This window comes from Acipenser ruthenus, chromosome 12 (genome assembly GCF_902713425.1).
Source record: "Acipenser ruthenus chromosome 12, fAciRut3.2 maternal haplotype, whole genome shotgun sequence".
NCBI lineage: Eukaryota > Metazoa > Chordata > Actinopteri > Acipenseriformes > Acipenseridae > Acipenser > Acipenser ruthenus.
In genome coordinates this window covers 29633713-29657786 of record NC_081200.1, presented here as the reverse complement: position 1 = coordinate 29657786, position 24074 = coordinate 29633713, and the positions used below count along the sequence as shown (strand labels likewise).

Sequence of the window (24074 nt, the reverse complement as noted above, 5' to 3'; positions counted from 1 at the left end):
TATTTCATGATAACATTTTTTTATATATTTAAGTAACTTCAAATATAATTTTCCTTTTTTTAAATGTTGTATTTATTTATTTACGGCACCTTAGTGTTTTGGAGTTCAGAAGTGGTGCTGCAGTTAGGCTAGATCCTTCTAGAGCCTGTGCAATCTAGTGATCTGTCACTTTGGATCCAGTTTCCTTTTGGTTTTGCTGGCAACCATACCGCTTACTAATTTAAGGACATTTTGGCTGATCTACTGTATATTACATATGTCTGGCAACTAAAAATAATAATTACAACTAAAAATACAATATTTGAGCAATTGCAAAACTATTGGATTGATTGCAAATGTCATAAAAAAGAGAACAGATTTATTTATTGCTATTGCTATGTATTTGTCTCTTCATTCACAGTGTGCCTTACTGGCCCTTTTTAACCAAATTCTTCTTCCTAGGTGTTCTGGAGTTCTCTACTAGGACTGACCAGAAGCATGCTAGGATCATGCAGCAGTTCCCTAACATGCAGGCTGTGACTGTCTGTACTTACATTCAGTTTGATCCAAGTTGCTTGGGAGTGTCCACTGTGTTCTCTTATTCCATTCAGTCATTTATTAATGAGTTCCAGCTTCGTGCTAACATAGTCCATGGGGAGCCTATCCAGTTGGCTTTGCTTGTACATGGTATACACAGCCCTTATTCCCTGGCTGGGGATAATGATGGTCTTTGGCACTTTGTGTGTGTTAGCTGGACCCGAGATGATGGCAGGTGGGCTATCTCCATGGATGGATCTATCATCGGTTCTGGGGACAAGCTCTTCCTGTCTGATGACATTGGCCAGGATGGTGTTTTCATTATTGGTCAGGAGCAGGACACTTTTGGCGGCTCCTTTAAGAAGGAAGAGTCTTTCACTGGAAACATTACACAACTGCACGTGTGGAACCGGGTGTTGAACTCCAGTGCAATTCAGTCCATGGCGAGGGACTGTTCAGTGATTTCAGAGGGATTATTTTTTACATGGAACTTCTCAGCACTTCAACTCGAGCCCTCTTTGAAGATAAATTGGGTATTTTCTCAGTGTCCAGGTGAAGTTAGACAAACGTGTTAGAAAGCCTCAATCACTACTTGGTAAAATTAGCCTACATTTTATGTACAGATGAAAAATAATGTTTTAAAATTAGGCCAAAAAACACAATAGGAATAAACAACTTAACTTAGACAAACTAGATTTACTCATTTCGTTGCCATAAGTAACTTACGGCATGGTCTTGAGATGTGTTGATGTAACATCTCAGCTAAAAACATTGACTTAAATGAGAGATGCTCAGTAACATTCATGAACAAAGGTGTTTTCTTAATTTAATAATGGAAATATGCAGTAACAAGTCATCATTCTCTTTACTTCTATAGATAACAGAAGCCAAACTGTTGGCCAAATGCCATTTGATTGGATAGATGGAGGGTCGATATCATATCATAACTTCTCATTAAATGTCAACTACATGCCAGTTACCGGAGAATGTGTGACCATTGACCCTGTAACTGGAAGTTGGGGTTTGGAAACCTGTTCCAAGCCAAAGAGAGCCCTCTGTCAGTATGACAAAGGTACATTCTCACAGTAACATGCAGACTGATTTAGTCTTTTAAAAATTCTTTCATGTGTATGTGCCAGTACCAGTAACTTTTTAAAACACCATTTTTTTTTAGATGTATACGAACATCTGCAACGATTTTCTTTAATACCACAGACTTCATTTTTCTTTACTGTGAGCAGAGAACCTCTTGCCAGCACCGTAAGTCTGTTTGGTTTGACGTTAAATGTGTAGTAATTAAGGTTTTAGCTTTCTTAGCTTTATTTTTATTAATCATAGCTAAAGGTTCAACCTTATAGATTTCTCAGTTGTGCTTTGTGTGTTCATCAGGTGATGGATGAGCTTCAGATAAACACCACAGGGATCCTACGAAACCTCTCCAGAGTGAACAGTCTCACTGGAGTGCTGTTGAAAGTTTTGGATGAGAACCCAGACATCCTCACCTCTGCTGACCTCCTCTACCTTACTCAGTTTATGGGGACTGTGGTAGAGCTCGGTGTTGTGGAGATAGAAAATGTCTCAGAAGCCTTTGTATCTTTGGCTACCAACTGGTTCAAGTTAGCCAGTAAAGTCATTGATACAGGACTCTCTGCACAGTGGCTGGAGCTGACCGAGCAGTCGGTAGGTTCTGATAATAGATAATGCTTAATAAATTATTTTTACAGCTATGACCAAACATTTTGCATTACCCTACAGAATTAACTAATTTTGCTTCATAACGTCGAATAAAACCTTCTGAATAATGTTATGTTAACATATTGAATTACATACCGTTTTGTAGTTTTCCATATTCCTAACGAAAAACTCAAAAATTGAATAATGTGAAATTTTGAAACCTAACATGAAATACTCTACTACTATTATGGCTTCCATAGACCTTTACGATATAATTGTGTAGTTTCTTTGATTACATGATGTTAAATAAAATATCTAAATTATGTTTTTATTACGTCTCAGTCCTAAAATTCTTGGTGATGCAGAATGTTTGACCATAGCTTTATGTATTTCATTACTCAAAACTTTTTGTTAAAATTACAAATTTTCCCTTTACCCAGGTGATTTCGGGACCATTTGCAGTGATTAAATACATAGATAGCTTGGCTGTGTTGATGGCTGATACACTGTCGATGGCGGGAACGAGCTTCACCCTGTCAACAAAGAACATCGGTATCATGTATTTCTTCTTTCTTTTTTTCAATCAGTTGGCTGTTACTTTAGATACAAAGGAAATAAGTCAGGTCTCTTAATGTAAGAGAAGCAGTTCTCCTTGAGTGGTCTTGATCAGGTTTGACTATTCAACTGTATATGTGTAGCAGTCCTTGAGAATTGCCTAGATTGTACTGACACCTGCTGGAATTAATTAGTATTTGTTTTATATAGTGATCCTCTGAATACATTGGGAGCTACAGTGAGTTAATAAAATAAAACATAGTAACTGTACACACATTTTTTCTTTAAATGCCACTCTCAATGTATACACTTTAAAAAATGTTATTGTTTGGATTGAAAACCTGATGCCTTAAAGAAAACATATGATTTTAGGATATTGTTTAAGATATGGGTCTATACTATGTTTTTAGTCAAATAAAATATGAACCTTTGTATAACAAATAATAGACAACAACAATGTACAATAAAGCAAATGTAGGGGCAGCAATGCATTGATACAACCATTGAATGTATATGACACAAAATGAGAATTATTAAAATGGTAAGTGGATACATATTTTATATTGGAACGTTTTTTTTAAATTTTGAAATCCCCAGACTTGCACATAGAGCCCCGGACTTTGTCCCACTTGAGTTGTGGCTGTGTGTTTAAACCCGGGACCCTCGGCAGTCACTCTGGTAATCAAGATGAAATTCAGATCCCAGATACTGAGGTGTCAAGGTTACATGCGATAGGTAAGGAACTGCACTGTATACAGGAAATATCTTTTATTTCTTTTAAATAGCCTCTTCGTTGGATTCTCAAAAATGCTGTACACATAAGCACCACAGTGTATGAGTTTGTTTATCATATATTCATATTCCTATTTTATTAACAAATTCATTTTTTTTTTGTTTACATTTTACATTATTATTAAACAGTATGTAGGCATTGATGACAATACAGGACAACACCCAGTGGGCTTTATTATTTATTACTATTATTATTATTATACACTCTATTGGGTTTCTTTAAGAAGCATCCCAAGAAAAGCTGCAAGTCATTAGGCTGGCTGTGGTGATGTATTTCTGTATGAAAGAGTTGTTTTCATGAGAATGTTTTCTGTTTCCCTACTGTATTTGCTAGGATACAGAGAACTTACATTTATACATGTATACTACAGTCACCTTGTGGAACTTCAAGCAAATCTGTACCAAGAACCTGTCTTGCATCTGCAGAAGACAGACAGCAGGTAGGCATTACTTCCTCTTTTGACTAATGTCAGAACCTCAACCTCAGTGCTACACTTTTTCATCCCCAGTTCATATTTGTTTGCAAACTGATACCTTTCCTCAAACATACCATACATGAATTTACAGACTATGGAGGGGAACATGAATTTACATAGATTAGGCTTTAAAATATCACACTTTAAAATTAGGTTTTAGCCGGTGGGAAAATGAAAATGTTGATGGGGATATATGCAATTACCTGATTTATTTATGGACCTGTGATAAATTTGAAAAATAAATACATTGAAATGTCATGTTTTTTTTATTGTTTTATTTTTTTGTGAGTGTTTAAGGCTAAAGACTCACATTACTTTCTAGAATGAGGAAATGAATAATCCAGGATTCCACCTCAGCACTGAATCTGTACTTACCTTCTTTGTATTTCCAGGTCACAGGCAGGTAGACTCACAACCGCTGTTATATCATCGACAGTGCGAGATCTCAGTACAAGAAGGAATATTCCGGTAGCTGTTCATTACACGTTATCACATGCAGAACTGGTAAGAAACTCAGTCTACAATAATGACACCTTTAGACAGTCCTTAAATAATTGTACTAAGTAGATTAATCTCTATTTAACATATTTGTTTTTGTCTCTTTTTTAGGTGGGGTATACTCAGTTTCCTTTACCAGTTTGTGTGTTTTGGAATTTTAGCTTGAAGTAAGTGATGTACTCTTCAATTTACATAGGACTATATCGATCTATCTATCTATCTATCTAATAGATACAAAAATATAGCAATGTGTACAGAGGGGGGCAGTGTTCAAACTTTTAAATAGCCTTTTCAATGCCCCTAATGAAATGGGAATTCATCTTAATATATTGTTCTGCATATCTGAAGAATGTGTGGGGAAAAAAGAAGTTTAAAACCAGTTTAAACATGTACTTCACTTTTGAATGGTAATGCATGTTCTGATATGTCTCTTAAGTGAATGAAGTTGTGATTTTAAATTGTTTTAGGAATGGACATCAAGAAGGATGGTCAAGTGAAGGGTGTCAGGTGGTACGCTTGGGGTCACAGGTTACTTCCTGCTTTTGCAACCACACAACAAATTTTGCAGTGTTAATGAAATTTATGGAAGTAAAGGTACGACTTGTACAGGCATTGTGAGATGATAGCTCCTAAACTTAAAAAAAAAGTTTTGAATAAATTGTTATTATTTCAATGTATTAATTGGTATCCAGCGAAAGGCCTCCACCTCATACCAGTTGTCAGTCAGTGTTTGGTGCTCTGCAGATAGCGAGTGAAACTTTTCTTTAGTGTTTAGTTTAAAAAAGGACAAACTGTTTACATCCCTTTCTATCCATTTTGTTGACTACAGAGTGGATTAAAATTGAACTTTCTTAAAGCAATTTTGTGGTTTTATTTTCATGTAGTACATTTTTTTTAAAGAGAATCTATAACAAATATATACATATTTTTTCAGCAAAAACTCCCACTTCTGAATATTCCCTCTTCAGATCACACCACGTTCTAATAGTAGTACTAATATTGAATTGAAAAACATTACAATTAGCGATTTAGTACATTTTTCCACTTGCTGTTTTGTTTTGTTGCTGGGGTTTGCAGTGGAGCCCAGAAGAGGAGAGTATTTTGACTAAGCTGACTTTCATTGGGTCTGGAGCCTCCCTCTGTGCGTTAGTGATGACCTTGGCGCTCTTCACAGTGCTTGAGTAAGTGCTTTCCTGGGTATCTTTAGATAACACTTATCCAGGCATTGTCTAGTGCACTATGCTGAAATTGGGAGTTGAGGGGGACATGAAGAAACTTAAGAATAAGTGCAGAACAGTGTTATTGTCACATGTTTCTTTCTAATAAGTTTACTTGGACAGTATATTCAGTATTAATTATCTGTATTCATTTAATTAGAAGATTTCTGGGTATAACTTTACAATACACAACCATGTAATACCATGGTAATAACTGGGTAACTACAAGGTACTGTAACTACTGTGTAACTACTTGTACAATTACCTGCCTGTGCCATGGAGTTACCATGCAAATACCTTAGGTAACAATATTTTGTTTGGGTAATTTCCATGTAAGACCATTGTTCCTACTGTAATAGTCAGGAAACAAAATCCTACATTGTTCTAAATGTGCTAAAGACGTAATCTAATCCTCATTTTGTCTTGTCTGTAGCATTCCAAAATCTGATCGGACATCCATTCACAAGAATCTGTTCTTAGCTCTGATTGCTGCACAGGTAGTGCTTCTGAGCAGCGGGTCGGCCACAAGCAATAAGGTCTTTTTTTTAATCAATACACTGTGTTTTTTTTTTTATGAATTCAACTTTTCTCACCGGGTTATTTCCATGAGGTGTACTGTATTATTATCATGGGGCTAGATGTAAGTTATTGGTTAAAAAAAAAATACACAAAAAACTGATTGCATTATGATTTTTATTATCCTCCACTATGAATGAGAGCTAGGTTTATATGCATGTTGAATTATTATTATTATTATTTATTTCTTAGCAGACGCCCTTATCCAGGGTGACTTACAATTGTTACAAGATATCACATTATTTTTTTTACATACAATTAGTTTCAGAATTAAATTTTCCCATTTAAGTCGGTTTTTGGGGTTTAATATATAATATTAATATTGAGCTACTAGATTTTAATATGTCCATTACATTTGTGCCTATAAGACACAATTATTTTTTTCAAATTAGATGTATTTATTAAGCTGAAAAGAAACACATAAAGCAGTGTTGTGAATGGTTTTTGACTCTGGTACCTAACTGTGCTGGATGTGTGGTGTGCAGGTTGCCTGCACTGTGGTGGCTGCCCTGCTGCACCTGTTCTTCATGGCAGCGTTCACCTGGATGTTGGTGGAGGGGCTCCTGCTGTGGAGCAAGGTGGTGACTGTGAATCTGAGTGAGGAGAGACGCATGAAGTATTATTACCTGATCGGCTGGGGTAAGAACAGCTTGCAGTTTTACTGTACTTTCATCTGTATTAAGGCCGAGTCATTTTATAATGAGCATGTCGTACACAGGGAGTCCTAACACCAGTCAGTGTTTTAATAGCTCTTAGTGCAATTATACCTTGTAAGCTGTACTGCATGCACACACGCATCTTGTTTTATGCATGTGAAATAAGCTTTGGTAAAGTGTATTAGCTTGTCTTAATGCTTTGCCAAGAGTAATGGTTTAATTATACTTGAAATACAGGTCTCCCTGTTCTAATAGTCAGCATCACCCTGGCTGCAACTTCGGAGAAATATTCTGCAGATGGGCATTGCTGGCTGAGTGTCAAAAACGGAGTCATTTGGGGTTTTGCAGGCCCTGTTATCTTTATTATCATGGTAAGAGTGCCATAAAACTGAACCAACACTATTAAAAATCTATGTTCTTATAATACCAGCAAACACCATTGTACTTTCCTCTGTATCCTTTGAAACAAGGACTTTTAATATATTTTCAATAATCTAAAATGACATATGCTGTGTGTGTAGCACACAGTTTGCTACTTGTCTTCACACTGCAGTAAGTAGCTGTAGTTTGGCATAATTTGTAGAAACTATTGTTGGAATTGAACTATCTGCAAGTTATGTGATGTTGAAAAACTCCCACATGTCAATTTGGGAGTAGTATTTATGAATGTAAATGTTCACTGTGAATGTACTTTTGTTTTGCAGGTGAATATACTGGTCCTCACACGGGTGGTATTGATTACCTTATCCACTGCTAAGCGGAGGGCAATAATGCTTACTGTGAACAGCAGTCCTGTTGAGCAGGCTTATGATCAGATCCGGTAAGTCCAAAGTGAAACCGAAGCATGCCACTAGGGGGCAGCATTTACTAATACAATCACAGAAACCATTGATGAACAGCCCTAAAAACTCTAAAAAAAAAACTCCAGTGTGTGTTGTATGTGAACCATCTGCTATGTACAGTATGTGTAACTTGTTAAGGAAAGATACTACAAATACATTAGTATTAAAGTATTTTATACAAATTATGTATCAGTCAGTACCCTTTTTTAACTTTTACATTCGAAATCACTTATTGTAAACCTCAATATGCAATGTATGCACTCGTGCGACAAGGTTTAGAACGAGGTAACTCCATGTCTGGATAGTATGAGTTTTTATGACATGTATACATAACTGAACATGGTACATTTTAGTTTTAATTTTAGCTTAAAACCAAAATGTGCACCGATATCAACACAAGCTACTGTTTCAGAGTTGAGAGCAAAGCGTTCAGCACAGGGGTTAGAAGGGTTAATCCAACAAGATACTCTACCTTAACAGTGGCCAAAAGTACAGTACAACAAGCTACTTTAAGTAGTATTGTATTCTGGAAGTAATTGTCCCTGTGTTTTGTGCCCAATATCTAGCCCTGATTCAGTGATTATTGTTTTCCAGGGCTGCTGTGAAAGCTGTGTTAGTGCTCTTACCCATCCTGGGGCTTACGTGGCTGTGTGGAGTACTGGTACCCTTCTCTATAGTAATGGCTTACATCTTTGTGCTTCTCAACTCGCTGCAGGTACGTGGTTTTCCACTTTCTGTGTTTCTTTTTACCTTGCCTCCAATTTAAGGACAATTCTAGCAGAAAGAGACACTATATACAAAAATAAACTAAACTAACCATAAAGTAAATCATTTTCACATTCTGAAAGCTGTTTACTCAAAATTTGTATCAAAAACGCTTATTTATAATTCTAAAATTAATATTTACAAGCCCCTAAATTAAATGTCTAAGTTGTTCCTTTTTTTTGTTTGGTAACTTTAATAGGGGCTTTTTCTACTTTTCTGAATAAATTGCACTATGCGGGTTAATACCGTTGAGAAATTGTGAAATGAGACTTTTCAGTTATTAATTACTACACATGTCTCCAAAATAAAAGCAGTGTTTTTTTGATTAAACTAATACTTATACTATTTTACAAAGTTAAAATAAATACATAAATAAATTAATCATGTAATTTCAATGGTGTAGACCAGTGGTTCCCAACCTGTGGTCTGTGAGTAAACTCCTGGTGGTCTGCAAACAACTCCCACAATTCAGTTCTTGTAAAAACCCATTTCTACACAATCACACGTTGTGCTACTACCATTACTAAGCAACACAACAAACAGCTTTAACCTCGTGATTATATAATTAAGATTGTATGTAGTCTGCATTTTACCCCTTTATCTGTTTTCTTGTATTATGGGTGTGTTTATAAATCAATATATATTACAGCTCTCTTTGATGCAATACCAAGCATCTCCTTCAAAGCTGCCATTAACTGAAACCGCTTTCTAATGTGAAACAAATACTAACTAAATAACTCACACATTATGAAGGTACATTTGTCTTTAGCCAGCATTATTTAAAAAAAAAAAAATCTACATCAGCATTCACATAAATGCACATCTTTCTAATCTGTGCTTATTCTTCACTGTTCAGGGGGAAAAAAAACGTAATCTGGCTGTCATTGAATATTCCTAACTTGGTCAGAATGACTAAATTAAAAAAAACAAAAACAAAACATTAAAACCACAGGTTTGGTACTTTTAATTTTCAACAATATAAAATATGTGCTACAGAGTTGCCAGGGATATATATTTCCATATACGTTTTTAGAGAGCTTAGCTGCATATAGTAATAGAAGTTAATGTGAAACAAAAAGAGGCTATATTTATTGCTTAACTTGTGAAGTGTAGTGTAGTGTGATTGATCGATTTCAGCTCCATGTTATTATAGGGGTTTATTCAGCCAGGTTTAATATCTCACAAGACTATATGCCAAAAGGAAATTCTATTAACACTACTTCTGGAAATAATGTGTACAGTCTGTTCTGATGCCATCACATGTAACCAAAATGCTGTAAGTCCTATTGACCTGTACACTCTCCAACCTTTCTTTAATGATTCATATTCCCACCCACCTCGTCTTCGTGTTCCAGTGTTTTTATATGTACATCGAGCAAAGTTCGCGACTCAGTGAGTGCAATAAATTGCGTTAGAAATTGATAGATTAATTTGCTACACAAGGTAACGGTTGCGGGGACCAGGACATATTACACTTACTGGATCCGAGGACGACCCAAGCACCAGTGCATTATGTGTTATGTGTCCAAAATTGAGACGCCATTTATCTACAAAGCATTCAGAATGTGAAAAAAATATTAAACAAAAGAAACAGCCATCAGCAATTTTTACAAAATGAAAACATTCCTTGCTGACCTGGTTAGGTACATTATATAAATACTTTATACATGTACTTATACATATACATATAAAAAGTAGTTTTGAAATGCTGTTGTGAATAAATATGTGGCAAGTGGTCCGTGGGTAAAATCCAAACACCAAGGTGGTCCCTACGTTGAAAAAGTTTGGGAACCACTGGGGTATGGTTAAAGACTGTTATTTTGCCATAAATGTAAATGTTTGTAAATTTAGAGAAAAAAAATATTGTAAACTAGAAAATGTACATTTTCTGAAAAACAAAAAGAAACCCCAGTTGTTATTTATGGTTACTCTTTTTTAAAAGTGTATTTTTTTACTTTGAATAGGGCCTGTGTATTTCTGGGCCAGTGTTTTAGGAATTGAAAAATTTATTCTGGATGATAACAGCAGAGACTAAAAAATCTTCACTCCAGCAAAAACAACAAAAGCCCCTTTCACACTGGCATGCTCTACCCGGGTCGGAACCTACACAAGTCAGGACCCGGTGTCATGCGGCTCGGCTACGTGATTTCACACTGCTTTAGATAAAGCAGGGTTGACCTGGGTGACAGACGCAAGTACACAATGCACATATCAATACCGCAGAAGCAGCTTGTAACGAAATTGGTCTAATAATAAAGTTTGGGCGCCAGGAAAGTATATATTAACTTCCCAATAAAAAAAAACAACTCGTTACTCAGACCTTGTAGCAAAACCAAGTTTCTACCAACGCGACCCTACAATATAAAAATTGCAACTGACTCTTGATAACTTAAGAATAGGGTTTTAAATAAACACCAATTAACATTTATTCCATAACCAGTACTGTCACTCATTTTCTTTTTTTACACACTACACAAAACACACATTTAAGAGCATTCTTCCTTGACACCTTTAGTACTCAATTAGTTCCCAATTACTGATAACATATCTATTAAGAAACATACAATGGTATATTTCTCAATTTACATGGTCTCCGCATTATCCTAAGCATAGCACAAGCAATTAAACTGAATAGCCAATAAGATTTTTTTATAGTTAAATGGTAATTAAATTACTCATATTGAGCCCTCCTAACGGATTAACTATGGTTATTCCTCGGATGCAGTTCTTTACACACAGCAAACATTCACAATCCATATTGAGAACATGGCAATTCAGTTTAACTGATTCATATGCAAAGAACCAATTTTATACCATTAATACAACAAACATTCATAAACTATTCATATCACAGGTTGTGCAAATAGCAATTCAGTTTAACTGATTCATATGCAAAGAAACTATCCATATCACAGGTTGTGCAAATAGCAATTCAGGTTAACTGATTCATATGCAAAGAAACTATCCATATCACAGGTTGTGCAAATAGCAATTCAGGTTAACTGATTCATATGCCAAGAAACTATCCATATCACAGGTTGTGCAAGTATCAATTCAGTTTAACTGATTCATATGCAAAGAATCAATTTTATGCCCTTAATACAACAAACATTCATAAACTATTCATATCACAGGTTGTGCAAGTATCAATTCAGTTTAACTGATTCATATGCAAAGAATCAATTTTATGCCCTTAATACAACAAACATTCATAAACTATTCATATCACAGGTTATGCAAATAGCAATTCAGTTTAGCTGATTCATATGCAAAGAAACTCAGTTAATACAGTTTTAAAATGGAGAGAGAGAGAGAAAAAAAAAACATTAGTATAAAAATAATCAAACACTTTCTTTAAATCTGGTCATAAATATACCTGGTTTCAAACAGGCAATATTTTCCAAGTCATTACACCAACAACCAATATACAGATAATAAACAAGCAGTTTGCATCAAGGTATGTTACGGTAATAATGACCGAGAGGCTATAATAAAGTCAAGCAAAGTAAGAAAGGAAGTGACATAGATCTAAACAGTCATTTTCCCAAAAAAGAAACGACGGGAACTTCCATAATACTGGTTAAGTCCCGCTACAGTTGTCAGCCGTCCTCCTCAAATACACGTGCAGGACAACTCCATAACAATCCAGCAGGCAACAAAAACAAAAAAAAAAAACTCCAGGTTTCAGTCTCGCCAGTAATACAGCAATATGCAGAAAACTCCAGGTTTGTCCAGCTAGTAGTACAGCAGTATGAAAAACTCCAGGTTTCAGTCTCGCTAGTTTAAAACAACAAGCAGAATCCACGTTGCTTTCACAGACTCGTGCAACAAACCACTACCCGCAGCTTCAGTTGTTTGAACAAAAAAAACACTCAATATGGATTGCTCTCCACGCATTACATAACCATTTTTGTATTCGAAATTGCAAACCGTGTCGACGTCTTCACTGATCCTGCACGTTTCAAATCACTCGGCACTTTATTCCTCAATCGTTGACTTGACATCATTCCTGTCCCAACGAGTTTCCCATACACAAAACATCCGTGGTGTCAAAGCTATATTTCATATATTAATTAACAGTAAGCTTAGACACCAAAAAAAAAACAAACAAAAAAAAAACTATTACAACTTATTGCCATACTGCATTCTCTCATTCTCTCTCTCTCACTGCGTCAACTATTACGTCACTTCTTACGACCATCCCCTCTTTTCCTCCACCCGACTTCTTTATACAATTTTAAAATGATTGACAGCCAAAGAGGCTAGTGCTGAATTCAATACGGCACAAGCTTGTTCCGGAGGCTTCCATCCAAGCTGCTGTGGATTGAACCGTCGGCTCAAATGTTGATTAGAGCAGATGGCGGTGGCTGTTTGTTATTGCATCTGTTTATGAACGGCTGTCATGCATTTTGTCTTGCACACCCCGGGTCAAAACATGTCGACTGGAACCAGAACCCGGGTTCCGGGCCCAGGTAGGAGTGCCAGTGTGAAAGGGGCTAGAAAATGAACAGAAACATAAAATGTAGACAAACTGGTGCATGAGAGAAAAAAAGAAACTCACAAGGCACTTATGAAGCTTTACAAAGCAGCTGCCAATGCTGTAAACAGTTGCTACTTTTGAGGGACAGACTTGCTACAGCAGAATCAAGATTCTTTTAGTTCGTTTCTGTTGCTACAGCGAGCACTTTTAATCTCTGTGGTACTGTACTTGAGAGGAAAATAAAGCACAAGTGCAGTTTATAGTTGTGTCTTGAATCAGTTGCATTTGTAATAGAGCCATATATTTATTAACAAATCAATACATATTTAGCAGAGACAGATCATTAAGAATTAAGTTATAAATAGTTCCCTTTCTCCCATGCCTAATTCAAATTCTCCATCATCACAACAAGAAAAATGCAAAATTGGGGAGAAAAACCGGGCTAAAAATGTAGCGATAACTAAATTAAAAAAAAAAATAATAATAATAATTTAGTATGGGAAGAACATAATTTATCCTGTCATAAACAAATGGAAAGTTACAAATTGATATGACTCATAAAAACATTGTATACCGGGTAATGCAGAGGAAACCTCTGTGTCGCTTTCTGTGATGTTTTTAATTGTTTAGGTAGTCTTTGTGTGAGTACATGCCAGATTTTCCAAAGGAACTCCAACAACATAGAATACTGTCCCCTGTGTTCAATTTAAAATGGATTCATCTGTTTTTCTGCTGTTTTATTGATCCACGTGTGTCTAAATGTTACCCTTGAAGTCTGTGTCTGCTCCACAGTTTCCTTGTAAACACAAAGGTTGCAATGATTTCCTTTTTCAATTTAGTACAACACAATAAATAAATAAAAAGACATTAAATAAAATACTGGTACACACAAAGGAGAAACAATAAACTTAAACAAACAAAAATATATAAATGCCAACATTTTGTGGTTTTTTCTTTCGGTTTTTGGCAGCATTTCAGCAATTCGGGTACCACAGAAGGCTATAGGTTTGAGCTTTGAATTCTAGTAACCTTACCACTCATCCATGCTATTATTTAAACTGGGGTCTAAAGTAGAAACTCTAGCCATGTCCTAGTGTTCCATTGTGCATTGAGAAACTCCTATAACATATTTGCTGTAATATTACAATAATATTACAATATAGTACATATACAGTATATATTTTTATATACTGTTCCTTCACTGACCAGGGCCCTGTGTTGAAACGGAATAGCGATTTGTTGCTAAACGATTCAAAACTGATACCGTTCTCTTGTAACCTGATAACTCATCATCATCAAACTCAAATTCACATGGTTTATTCAATCTTTTCAAAATTGATCGAAGTAATCTGCTGCTGCTGCTGCATTTTTGAATGCGTGTGAGGGTGCTGTGTTAATAACCATTGTGCTACAATTCATTCTCTTATTCATAATTACATTTAGAGCCGCTGCTGCATTTTTGCCGTATGTAGAGTTGCTTTGTTAATTTAGTTTGTCAGTCTACTGCTTTTCTCTTATTCTGTTCATTTCATATGCTGATGCACGTGCGTCATGACATAAGTAATAAATACATTTGTATTTCTTGGTGGTCAACTCTGTCTTGGAGAACACTTTGGCCAAGAGAACACTTCACATGCTTCCCAAGGGGTGTTCTCTTAGCCAGAGCTGAAGATACGTATTTAAAATAAATGTGTGTATGTTGGCACTCTTAAAGATGTAAACAATAAAGCAGTTGAATGGTAACATTTTAAAGATTGCTGTTTTTAGGAAGTCAATTCATGTGTGGTTATGGTAGTTTCCGCATCTGGCCAAAGCTACATTAACCCTTTCTTGGAGTTGTGGGCCTGCAATTTTAAATAAATACAAAGACATTGTCAGCAAACTCTGTGCTTGTAGTTGGTAGCTTGTCATGTTTTTTGAACAGTTAGAGCTATAATGTATATAGAAAGGATTATAATTATTTATGGAATTATGGAGTTTGAACTATAGTAACATATGAAGTGACATATTTTACAATTATTCATAACAAACCCGAATTGACTTCTATTAATAGTAAACAGGAACATATTTTAAAGTGTGACAAAACAACATAATGCTTCCAAAATATTGAAATAGTTAACAAAAAAAGCATACTGTATCCCACAGAAGAATTAATGAATATAATTACATTGGTATTTACCAGATGAAATCTATATTATTAAGTTTACAAAACAGCCACTAGGAGGCAGTGTCTCATTCCAGTCAGTGGTCTTTTCAGAAACCCTTAATTACATTCATAATGTAAATGTTAAAGATCTTAATGATTAACCCCTTATTAAATATGTATTTCTAGATAAACACACATAGTATTGTATTCCTATTTCCCATAAAATGTATGGTGGGTAAGTCTTGTTAACCTTGCCACTGTGTGTTTCTATATACAGTGTAGAATATTGTATTGGGTCCTGTATGATCTGGTACAAGCTGATATCCAGAGTGGGATTGCCAGGAGGGGCTCACTGGCTGCTCTGACCTTCAGTGGTTTAAAATCAGCGTGTATCTTACACAGCACCCTATAATATATTAAAGTTAAATAAGGATAATTAAACAGTATAGCAAATTTTAACATGTGAACTTTTGGATGCAATCAAATCACATGAAATTCATCATAAGGCTTCTACATTCACAGTGTTTTAAAAGTCAAAGCACAGTATCTACAGACATGTTTCTCCCTGTTTGGGGCTCATCAGTGCAGCGCAACTGTACTTTGACTGGTGAAATAAATCCCTACTGCCCATAATTCTGTAGTTATTGCTTTCTCTCACCTTAGCTTGAAAGCTACTTGTATTTACTTACTCTCCTGAGCTTTTCAACAGTCAAAGTACAGTTGTGCTGCACTGATGAGCCCCAAACAGGGCGAAATATGTCTGTAGATACTGCGCTTTGACTTTTAAAATGCTGTGAATGTAGAAGCCTTGTGGCAACTTTCCTGTGATTTGATTGGCTGTTATAATTCTGTAGTTATTGCTTTCTCTCACCTTAACTTGAAAGCTACTTGTGTGTGTGTGTATATATATATATATATATATATATATATATATATATATATATATATATATATATATGTATATATATATATATATATATATATATATATATATATATATATATATATATATATATATATATACTGTATATGTATTGGATTTAATTTTTTTTAGTTTACACAAACAGTTTAAATGATTAAGAAAACAGAAACAGCTATGTAGAAAGAAAAGTAAACACAGTGCAGTAATTTTTCAAGAATTCTGTCGACAACATCATTATGTCAGAATAGAATGTTCATTCTAAGAGGTTCCAAAGTTCCTAGTTTGAAGATGAACTCACATTCCCTTTGTTTCGGAGCAGCATTTGTTCCATAGCGCCAACTGATGTCTTCAGTAATGTGATTATCATTGGTGAAATGTCAGGCTACTGGAAATGCTGGTCCACAAAATGGTCTGCAAACACCTTTTAGTTTCCCCAATGTGCAATTTGTTGCATTTCTTGCAGATAATGCAGTATACTATTCCTTTAGTGGTGCATGTAAAATATATATGAAATGTCTTGGTGTTGGTTTGCAGCCTAGTTGGTGGGCGAGCCGTGATTGGAAGTGATTAATGAGGGTTGTGATAAGAGTGTAAAGAGATCAGTAGCAGTTTATCCTGCACTCAGCTGCTACAGCTGTGCCTGTTCACTCTTCCTCCCCTCGGATCCCTCTGCCTGGCAGCCGTGAGTCCACCCTCTTCCCGCTGGTATTTCGGAAAGTTGTTTGCGTGGATGCCAAGATGCCTCTACAGAGGCAGCTGGGCTAGAGCCATGATTGTGGTGTATGATCCTTACCTTCGATTTCCCTTTAAACAAATGAGGAAGAGGTTATTTTAAAGTGGAGACCAAAAAAAAAAACATTGGCTAAGCTTCCCAGACAGGTGTCCAGTGATCTGCTGTGCACTTGTAACCTGTTGTTGTAGCAATGTGACTAACCCCCGTCTCCAATTACACACTAAATGTTTTTCATGTGCTGCATGACTTGAATTCTTTAGCATAACAAGCTTTATATTACTTGAACAAAACCTAACGAAAACATTTCTTCCATTGCCGATATTTAAAAATAGCTGTCATGTTAATGAAGCCAGCATTATCATACATGCCCACTTGGCCTTGTAAGAAAGTAGCTTAAATGTTATAGAATTGAAATTTAATTTGTCAAAGTACCAACCACCCAACCCCCTCACACCCATCAGTATTTATGGTACCTCTTCATTTCCTTAACCTGTTAATTAGTTCAAATGTCAGAAACTTTTTGAGGTGCTGTGGTACTTAAGCACTCTTTTAATAGTTATTTTTTCATTTTTAAAATCACTTTGTCAGAAGACAATTTGTAACCCAGTCCTAAGTGAGATATTTAGAATTAGGTTTATGTTAATAATTATTTCTAAAACGATGTAAGTTCCTTTTTTTATACAGGTTGTCTATTCACTATCTTGATTGGAGATACATGCCCTAAAGCTGCTTAGATCTGAGGCACAGTGGTTTTAATGTAAAATCTAAATTCGTAACTACAATACCAATTGTTGGGTTCATAAATGTTACAAACAAATTGTTGTGCAGCTATAAATAAACCTTATTCCTCTTATTTTAATAAAAAAATACTGTTAGTATAGTATTAGGGATATACATAAAATAGTGTACAATATTTAATGCAATTTAATAATAATAATAATAATAATAAGAAGAAGAAGAAGAAGAAGAAGAATAAAGAAGTATGTGCTCGACATTATTTTATTTATTAAAAAAAAAAAAAAATCAAGCCAGAAAAAATCTTGTAAGGGCAAACCTAAGACACGAACTTAAGGATAACAAAAGAATAAACTTAATCAGAGCCAATTTAAAATTCTGCATTGATATTATCCTGTGAGAAAATAATCATGCTGAATAATGTGCTTCCTGTCAAACAAAAAGAGATTTTTAGCAATGAACATAGCCAAAGAAGCTTTGTTCTGAACTTGCAAGGCATTTATTTGCTTTATAATTACCTGTCAACTCAATGTAGTAATGTCTTGTGTCATACAAAAGCAAACCAAGTCATGCTATATAAGCAGAATGTTCTGGATCACATGACCAATCCGATTATGACTTCATGACCCCTGTTATAAAAACATGACCCCCCCCCCCAATCGGCAGGAACCTCAAACACCAAAATGGCATGTGGAGAACAACTGTTCTGTTTATACGTTAACCACCTTAACATTCGTGCCTGCAGAACTTCCTTGTGCAATGTGGATGAAAGAGCACTGTCTCCCAACACGTTTGTTGTCTCGTAAATTACTGGAAACATATGGGTTCAGGAATATTTTCCTTTAATATAGAACCAAGTTAAAAATATATTTGTGATTCCTTTAATTTTAAATGATTTTTGAAAGGAGCAATTTCTGCTAATGTTTCAAGAGCACAAGTTCACAGTAAAGTACAGTAAAAAAAGCACAACCTATGATGTTTTTTGTATGATGCCAGTGTTTAAATTGGTATGAGACAGACACCAGCCTGTAACTATGGCTGTTTTTTATGTTTCATGAATTTGTTTTCTTTAGGTTTATTTAATGTATTTTTGAAGCCAGTTGTATGCAGTATAGGATGTCAAATCCTGTTATATTTTAAATATCATCCTAAAGGTGACAGAAAAAAGAACAAATAGCCCAATACTATTGCACAGCCCTGTAGCCTTTTGACCTTCCTGTGAAATGGCATTTTCATGCACGGCGGCCGTTCGTGTGTCATTTCCTTCAGTGCTAGGAGCGTTTCTTCTCCTTAACAAGTGTTTACAGAAACGTGTTGGTTCTTATTAATCTGTTTCTCGTCTTCCCAGTCTGCCAGGGTGTGTGTGAGGTGGGAAAACTGGCATTTCTGACAGCTCTGCACTACTCCTGAGAGCTCTTCAGAATGCTTACACTGAGCAGATGTGGTTTGTACTTGTTATTCTTTGTAATTACCGTCATTAAGTGAAAGCATGTGTCAATCAAATATATTTAAAAAAATCTGTTTTTCTTATTGAATTTTCAAATAAGATACACCAATTGGTACAGCTTGATATATAATACTTCAATTCTAATCTTCTTAAATTAGTGAAATGCTTTGTCTTTCAAATAAGGCATGACAGAATAAACTTAAATCTGATAAATCCCTGTCACACTTTCCTGATTTTATTGGTACACTGCTATTTAGCTTAACTTTGAAGCTGTAGAACCTATAACTCACCGAAATCTTTACCGACACTTGGGCTAAGCCCTGCTTTACAGTGATTTAACATCTTCTTTACTATCTCAACGGTCTGTGGCACTTAACATGCAAGGTACCATTAACCCCAGGTTTAGTTAGTCTAGAATTCATGGGGATAAGCTACTGTAATTAGGGGTATGCATGGAGTAGACTGTGCTCATTATGTATTGATAATTTAGCAGGTTCTTGTATATTGTTTCACATGTCTATCGGTAACACCACAAGAGCCAACATCTATACAAAGTGTACTGCTCTGGCTTTTGTTTTACTGGTAGAAAATACCCCCGAGAAAATCCCTAAAACGAAGCACTGCGAGTTAAATTAAAGTAGAGCTGAGTGTAATGATGGGTTCGGAGCACTATTTGTTCTGCAACAGTATTTTATCAACAGGAATGGGGAGTACAGTGCTCATTTTGTTGCCGCAAAAGTTAATTTTTGCACACCATAACAATTTGGTTTACTTCCCCCTAATTTCTTAGAAGTATCCATCTCTTGACAGGATGACATTTTAATATTTTCTATTGCAGTTGGATGTTTGTAAATAGTATATTAGTGAAAACTTGTGCATGTTATACCTATAAATATAAGAGACTCAAAACAAGAAAACTAAATAATTATGCAACATTGCTATCACCTTTTAAGAGCATTCAAAGAAAATGAAAAAGAATGAAACAATACATCACTGATTGAAAAAAAAAGTCAATTAGGAATGTGGAAAAAAAAAATATACATGCTTTCTTCCTAATAAAATGTTTTACAATACTATATCAGCCTTGATTGGAAAACTGTTTATCCCAGGATCTAAAAAAATACTGTAATTCACTGTTAGAAAATACCATTGGCTATTCTAAGAGCATGCTGTACTTAAATCCATTTCCTCTGTAATTATTGTTCCATCTGTAGCCTTTTAACATTTAAAGAAAGATTCTCCATTTTTCTGTGTCGGTCGAAACTTTGCAATTAAAATATTTTCGAGATTGACAAGAGGGTCTCATACATTTTGAAGGGGCACACCAAAACGTCAATCGGATTGCTTTGTATTTTTTAATTAAACAGGTTTTTGGCATATTGACCGTTCTTTCCTCAGCAAGTTCAAACAACTCATTTTGTATCAATTTTCCATGCATATGTTTTACTTGGCTCTTCAAACATACAGCCAAAATGATCTTGTTTTAAAGTAAGTTTGTTTATAGATCATTTTCTCTTTCATTCTTCTACACATGTGCGCCACAATTATTTTTGGGAGTATAGTTACAGATATCAAAGTGGCTGCAGGCACCCATATGTACAGCTATGGCTAAAAGTTTTGCAGCACCCTTTGGAATGAACTAATTTTGCATCACAAAGTTGAATGAAACCTGCTGAATAATGTTAACATATTGAATTGCATAACGCTTTGTAGTTTTCATATATCTAACGAAAAACTGACAAAAATGTTAAAATGTGACATTTCGAAATCTAACACGAAATACTGTACTACTGTTATGACTTTCGCATATATCATTTTGTAGTTTCTTTGATTTACATGATGTTAAATAAGATATCTAAATTATGTTCTATAGTTTTTTTTTTTTTTTTTTTAATTGCCTCAATCCTAAAATTCTAGGTGATGTAAAACTTTTGTCCATAGCTGTAGTTAGTCTAGATGAGTTCAAAATCAGTTAGTTATCAGATATTTCAGTATTTTAATGGAAAAAATGAAGCTGAGAAGATTGAATGCAAGCATTTAAGTTAACCTACTTTTGGGGGAGAGGCAATACAATTTCATGGTAAACATTTTTATAGATTTCACCGGTGCTGGCAAACTTAAGGTATAAATATGTAATATCCAGAGGGTGCAATATTTTTTGTCACATTTTCAGTGGAGTTTAGAATATACATTGGTGCACCGTTGGTTGCAGGAATATCTGTTTCTAGCTTGTTGTTCCTCTTGACTGCTTTTCAATTGGATTTCCTGAAGCAGGTCCAAAGCTGTCACCTTAGCCAGGCTCTGTTAGCTATCATCGCTGGCCCTATATTAAGTAGGTGTTTCAGGGCTAAGTTAATAACTCCAGCCTTTCTGACTGATCACCGCCATTCTCACCATATCTGTTTAGCTTAGCCATCTCCTGTGGGACGGGGACTTTAGAGTTTGTCTCCCTCTGTGTCACGCTCTCTGAGGTAGAAGTGTTTTTGTTTTCATTCCTTGATAAGGTTATAGTACATGGGGGAAATCCAGTATTTGTGGTATTGTTACTTCTCATGCTTCTGAATTGCCACTTTAATCCCAAGCCCTTGTTATTACACTCAGCAGTATCTGTTGCAACTGTCAAATCTGATATCCTGTTGAAAGTGATGATTCAAAATGGAGTCGTTTATTAAGATAACAGTGCTAAAGAGAATTCTGAGATTTCTGGAGGTGATGCTTTGAAGTGAGCTTTTGTTTTTACTTCACATTTCTTGGAGGAATATCATGGCTTGTGGTGAACAATCAACCAGCTAATTAGAGCCAAAACATTTTGGTATCACATGTTAACAGACTATACTTATACCTATTCATAGAACATTTTAAGACACTTTTTTTTCGGTTATCTATAGTATTATTTTTAATATCGGTAAAATAAGAACAAAGAACCTGCAAGTGATTAGTGAATCAGGTTTATTTTTTTATAAATGTAGATGTACCTATTTTAATTTTAATTAAAAAACAAAACAAACAAAAAAATCATATATATAAATAATAATGTATATACATAGAAATATATTTAATACATATGTATATATTTAATATATAAATATATTTTCCATTAGTTGTAATAAAAAACTATTTAAAAATGTTGAATAAAAAGGTACATTCGTGGTTTAAAAGGGAGCTTTTGGTGATACTGGGCTATTCAATTTTATTTAGTACTGTAAAGTTAAGTAACTGTAATGTTCGTGATGGTTCATGATCAGTTTAATACTCACTCAATTTAAATTTCTGTTTATTGTTTTATTTTCTAAAGTTGTATTCAGTATTTAACTTTCTAGTTTTGGCAGCAAGGACTCTACATCATTTCTGGACATGTTACAAATTTCATATAATTCCATGTTCTGCTATACATCAAATGTACAGCTGCAACTGACATCCAGAAAAAATTTAAAAGCTGTGAGCAGTTCAAATTAAAATTATGTATACAAGCTAATTAAACTGTTTTTGTGTAAAAGGGTCAGAGACATTAACAATTCCTTATATAAAGTGTGAACTTTTTCATTGCAGTTTAACCTCTTTGTCTCTCATTGCATTAATTGGTTCCATACGCTTACATTTTCCAGAACTGCTTGAAACATAAATGCTTGAATTGGAAATACCTGTATTGGTTTTATATTGTTGTCATTTTAGTAACAGAGTGGTATTTTTTAATACAAAATTCATAATTTTGTTGTCATTAAATTCCTTTATGGCAAGATTGCGTTGTGTAGGAATCTTGGAGCGTCCTGGCAGTTGAAAGAGGCAGTGTGTGTTTGGATCATTGTGCAGCTAAAATTCAGAAATCTATTGTTTCATGTGCAGTTTTTCAAAAACTGACTGTAGGCGTTCTGCCTTTGTTCAATGTCTGACTTCTTAACTAATAAAACAAAAAAGCATAGAAAACAATGGATCATTCCATTGATTTGATCTAATGAAGTAATAAAAATAGGAGATCATTTTATGAACCCCCGCGATGGAATCACTGTGTTAACACTTCTTGTCCTTTGTTTTACAGTTATACGGTTTATCTTTCAAACTTTAGATTCTGTGCATTTTAAAAAAACATTCTGTTACATACAATAGCAGAGAGAGAGAGTAATTTGGGTTCCATACTGTATGTATTAGACATATTAGTATCAGTGCACACGAAAGATTCAGAATAGCGAGTTACAATTGATCAATGCCATTCAAGTATCTTTTATTGCTATTGCTATATTGGAGAAAGTTGTTGAATTAAAGGTTTTGTAACTCTACTTATTTTCTAGAACCATAAAGGGGAATCAACTAAACTAAGCTATACTGTGTAAAGAAAGCAAAGCTGAAAAACTAACTTTTTAAGTAAGCACTTTAGACTGTCCTTTTTTTGTGTATAGTTCAGAATATTGACTTTCTTAACAGTCAGGGCCAGACCTGATATTAAACATGAATACGTCTGATTACTGAAGTAAGTTTTCACATAACTGCTACCATATGTTTGAATTGCAAAGTCCGAAGGCCCTAATGACGAATACTGTTGCAGAGCTCCAGATAAAAATGTAATTTGAACTTTTTAGCGGTATTTGGTATTGAATTATTCAAATGGCTATTACTATATTTCACAGAGTTAGCTAAAAAAAAAAAAAAAAAGAGTGAGTCGTCAAATATCATCAGTTTGCTTTACTGTTTTGAGTGAATTGTTATATTAAAAGTGTACATTTTGTTTTTTATTCTATTTTATTTTTTGCTGCAACTTTGCATATGCAATTCCAAGCCAAAAAGGAACAACTGCGTTTGTTTTGATGTGCTATGTAAAACATGCATAACTGCATGTCAAGCAGTCAGGCTGAAAAAGCATTATTTCAGTACTTGAAGCATGAGGGTCAGCAGTGGTTTTTTGATGCAGTGTAATATGAAATTGAAATTGAAATGACACATTTTATTATAGCCCTCAGTTTAGAAACCTTTTAGTACCTTAAAATATGATATTATTTTATCATAAAACTAACAACAAAAAAAGTTTACTGGTTATGGTTACAATCTAATC

The 24074-nt window shown here is 34.8% G+C and overlaps 1 protein-coding gene across 3 annotated transcripts in view; it reads left to right on the top strand.

The window, feature by feature from the left end:
- The window catches only part of LOC117416443 (adhesion G-protein coupled receptor D2), an 85835-nt gene that overhangs the window by 3780 nt on the left and 57981 nt on the right, over nucleotides 1-24074 (top strand). For all 3 annotated transcript variants that reach the window (XM_034027500.3, XM_034027499.3, XM_034027497.3), the window contains exons 5-20: nucleotides 442-1068; nucleotides 1394-1588; nucleotides 1691-1776; nucleotides 1906-2196; nucleotides 2631-2742; nucleotides 3343-3480; nucleotides 3872-3977; nucleotides 4406-4517; nucleotides 4623-4678; nucleotides 4979-5105; nucleotides 5589-5692; nucleotides 6162-6264; nucleotides 6790-6943; nucleotides 7198-7331; nucleotides 7665-7780; nucleotides 8397-8517. In XM_034027500.3, the coding sequence (XP_033883391.3) occupies nucleotides 442-1068; nucleotides 1394-1588; nucleotides 1691-1776; nucleotides 1906-2196; nucleotides 2631-2742; nucleotides 3343-3480; nucleotides 3872-3977; nucleotides 4406-4517; nucleotides 4623-4678; nucleotides 4979-5105; nucleotides 5589-5692; nucleotides 6162-6264; nucleotides 6790-6943; nucleotides 7198-7331; nucleotides 7665-7780; nucleotides 8397-8517 (2582 nt within the window). The remainder of the gene's footprint in view (nucleotides 1-441; nucleotides 1069-1393; nucleotides 1589-1690; nucleotides 1777-1905; nucleotides 2197-2630; nucleotides 2743-3342; nucleotides 3481-3871; nucleotides 3978-4405; nucleotides 4518-4622; nucleotides 4679-4978; nucleotides 5106-5588; nucleotides 5693-6161; nucleotides 6265-6789; nucleotides 6944-7197; nucleotides 7332-7664; nucleotides 7781-8396; nucleotides 8518-24074) is intronic.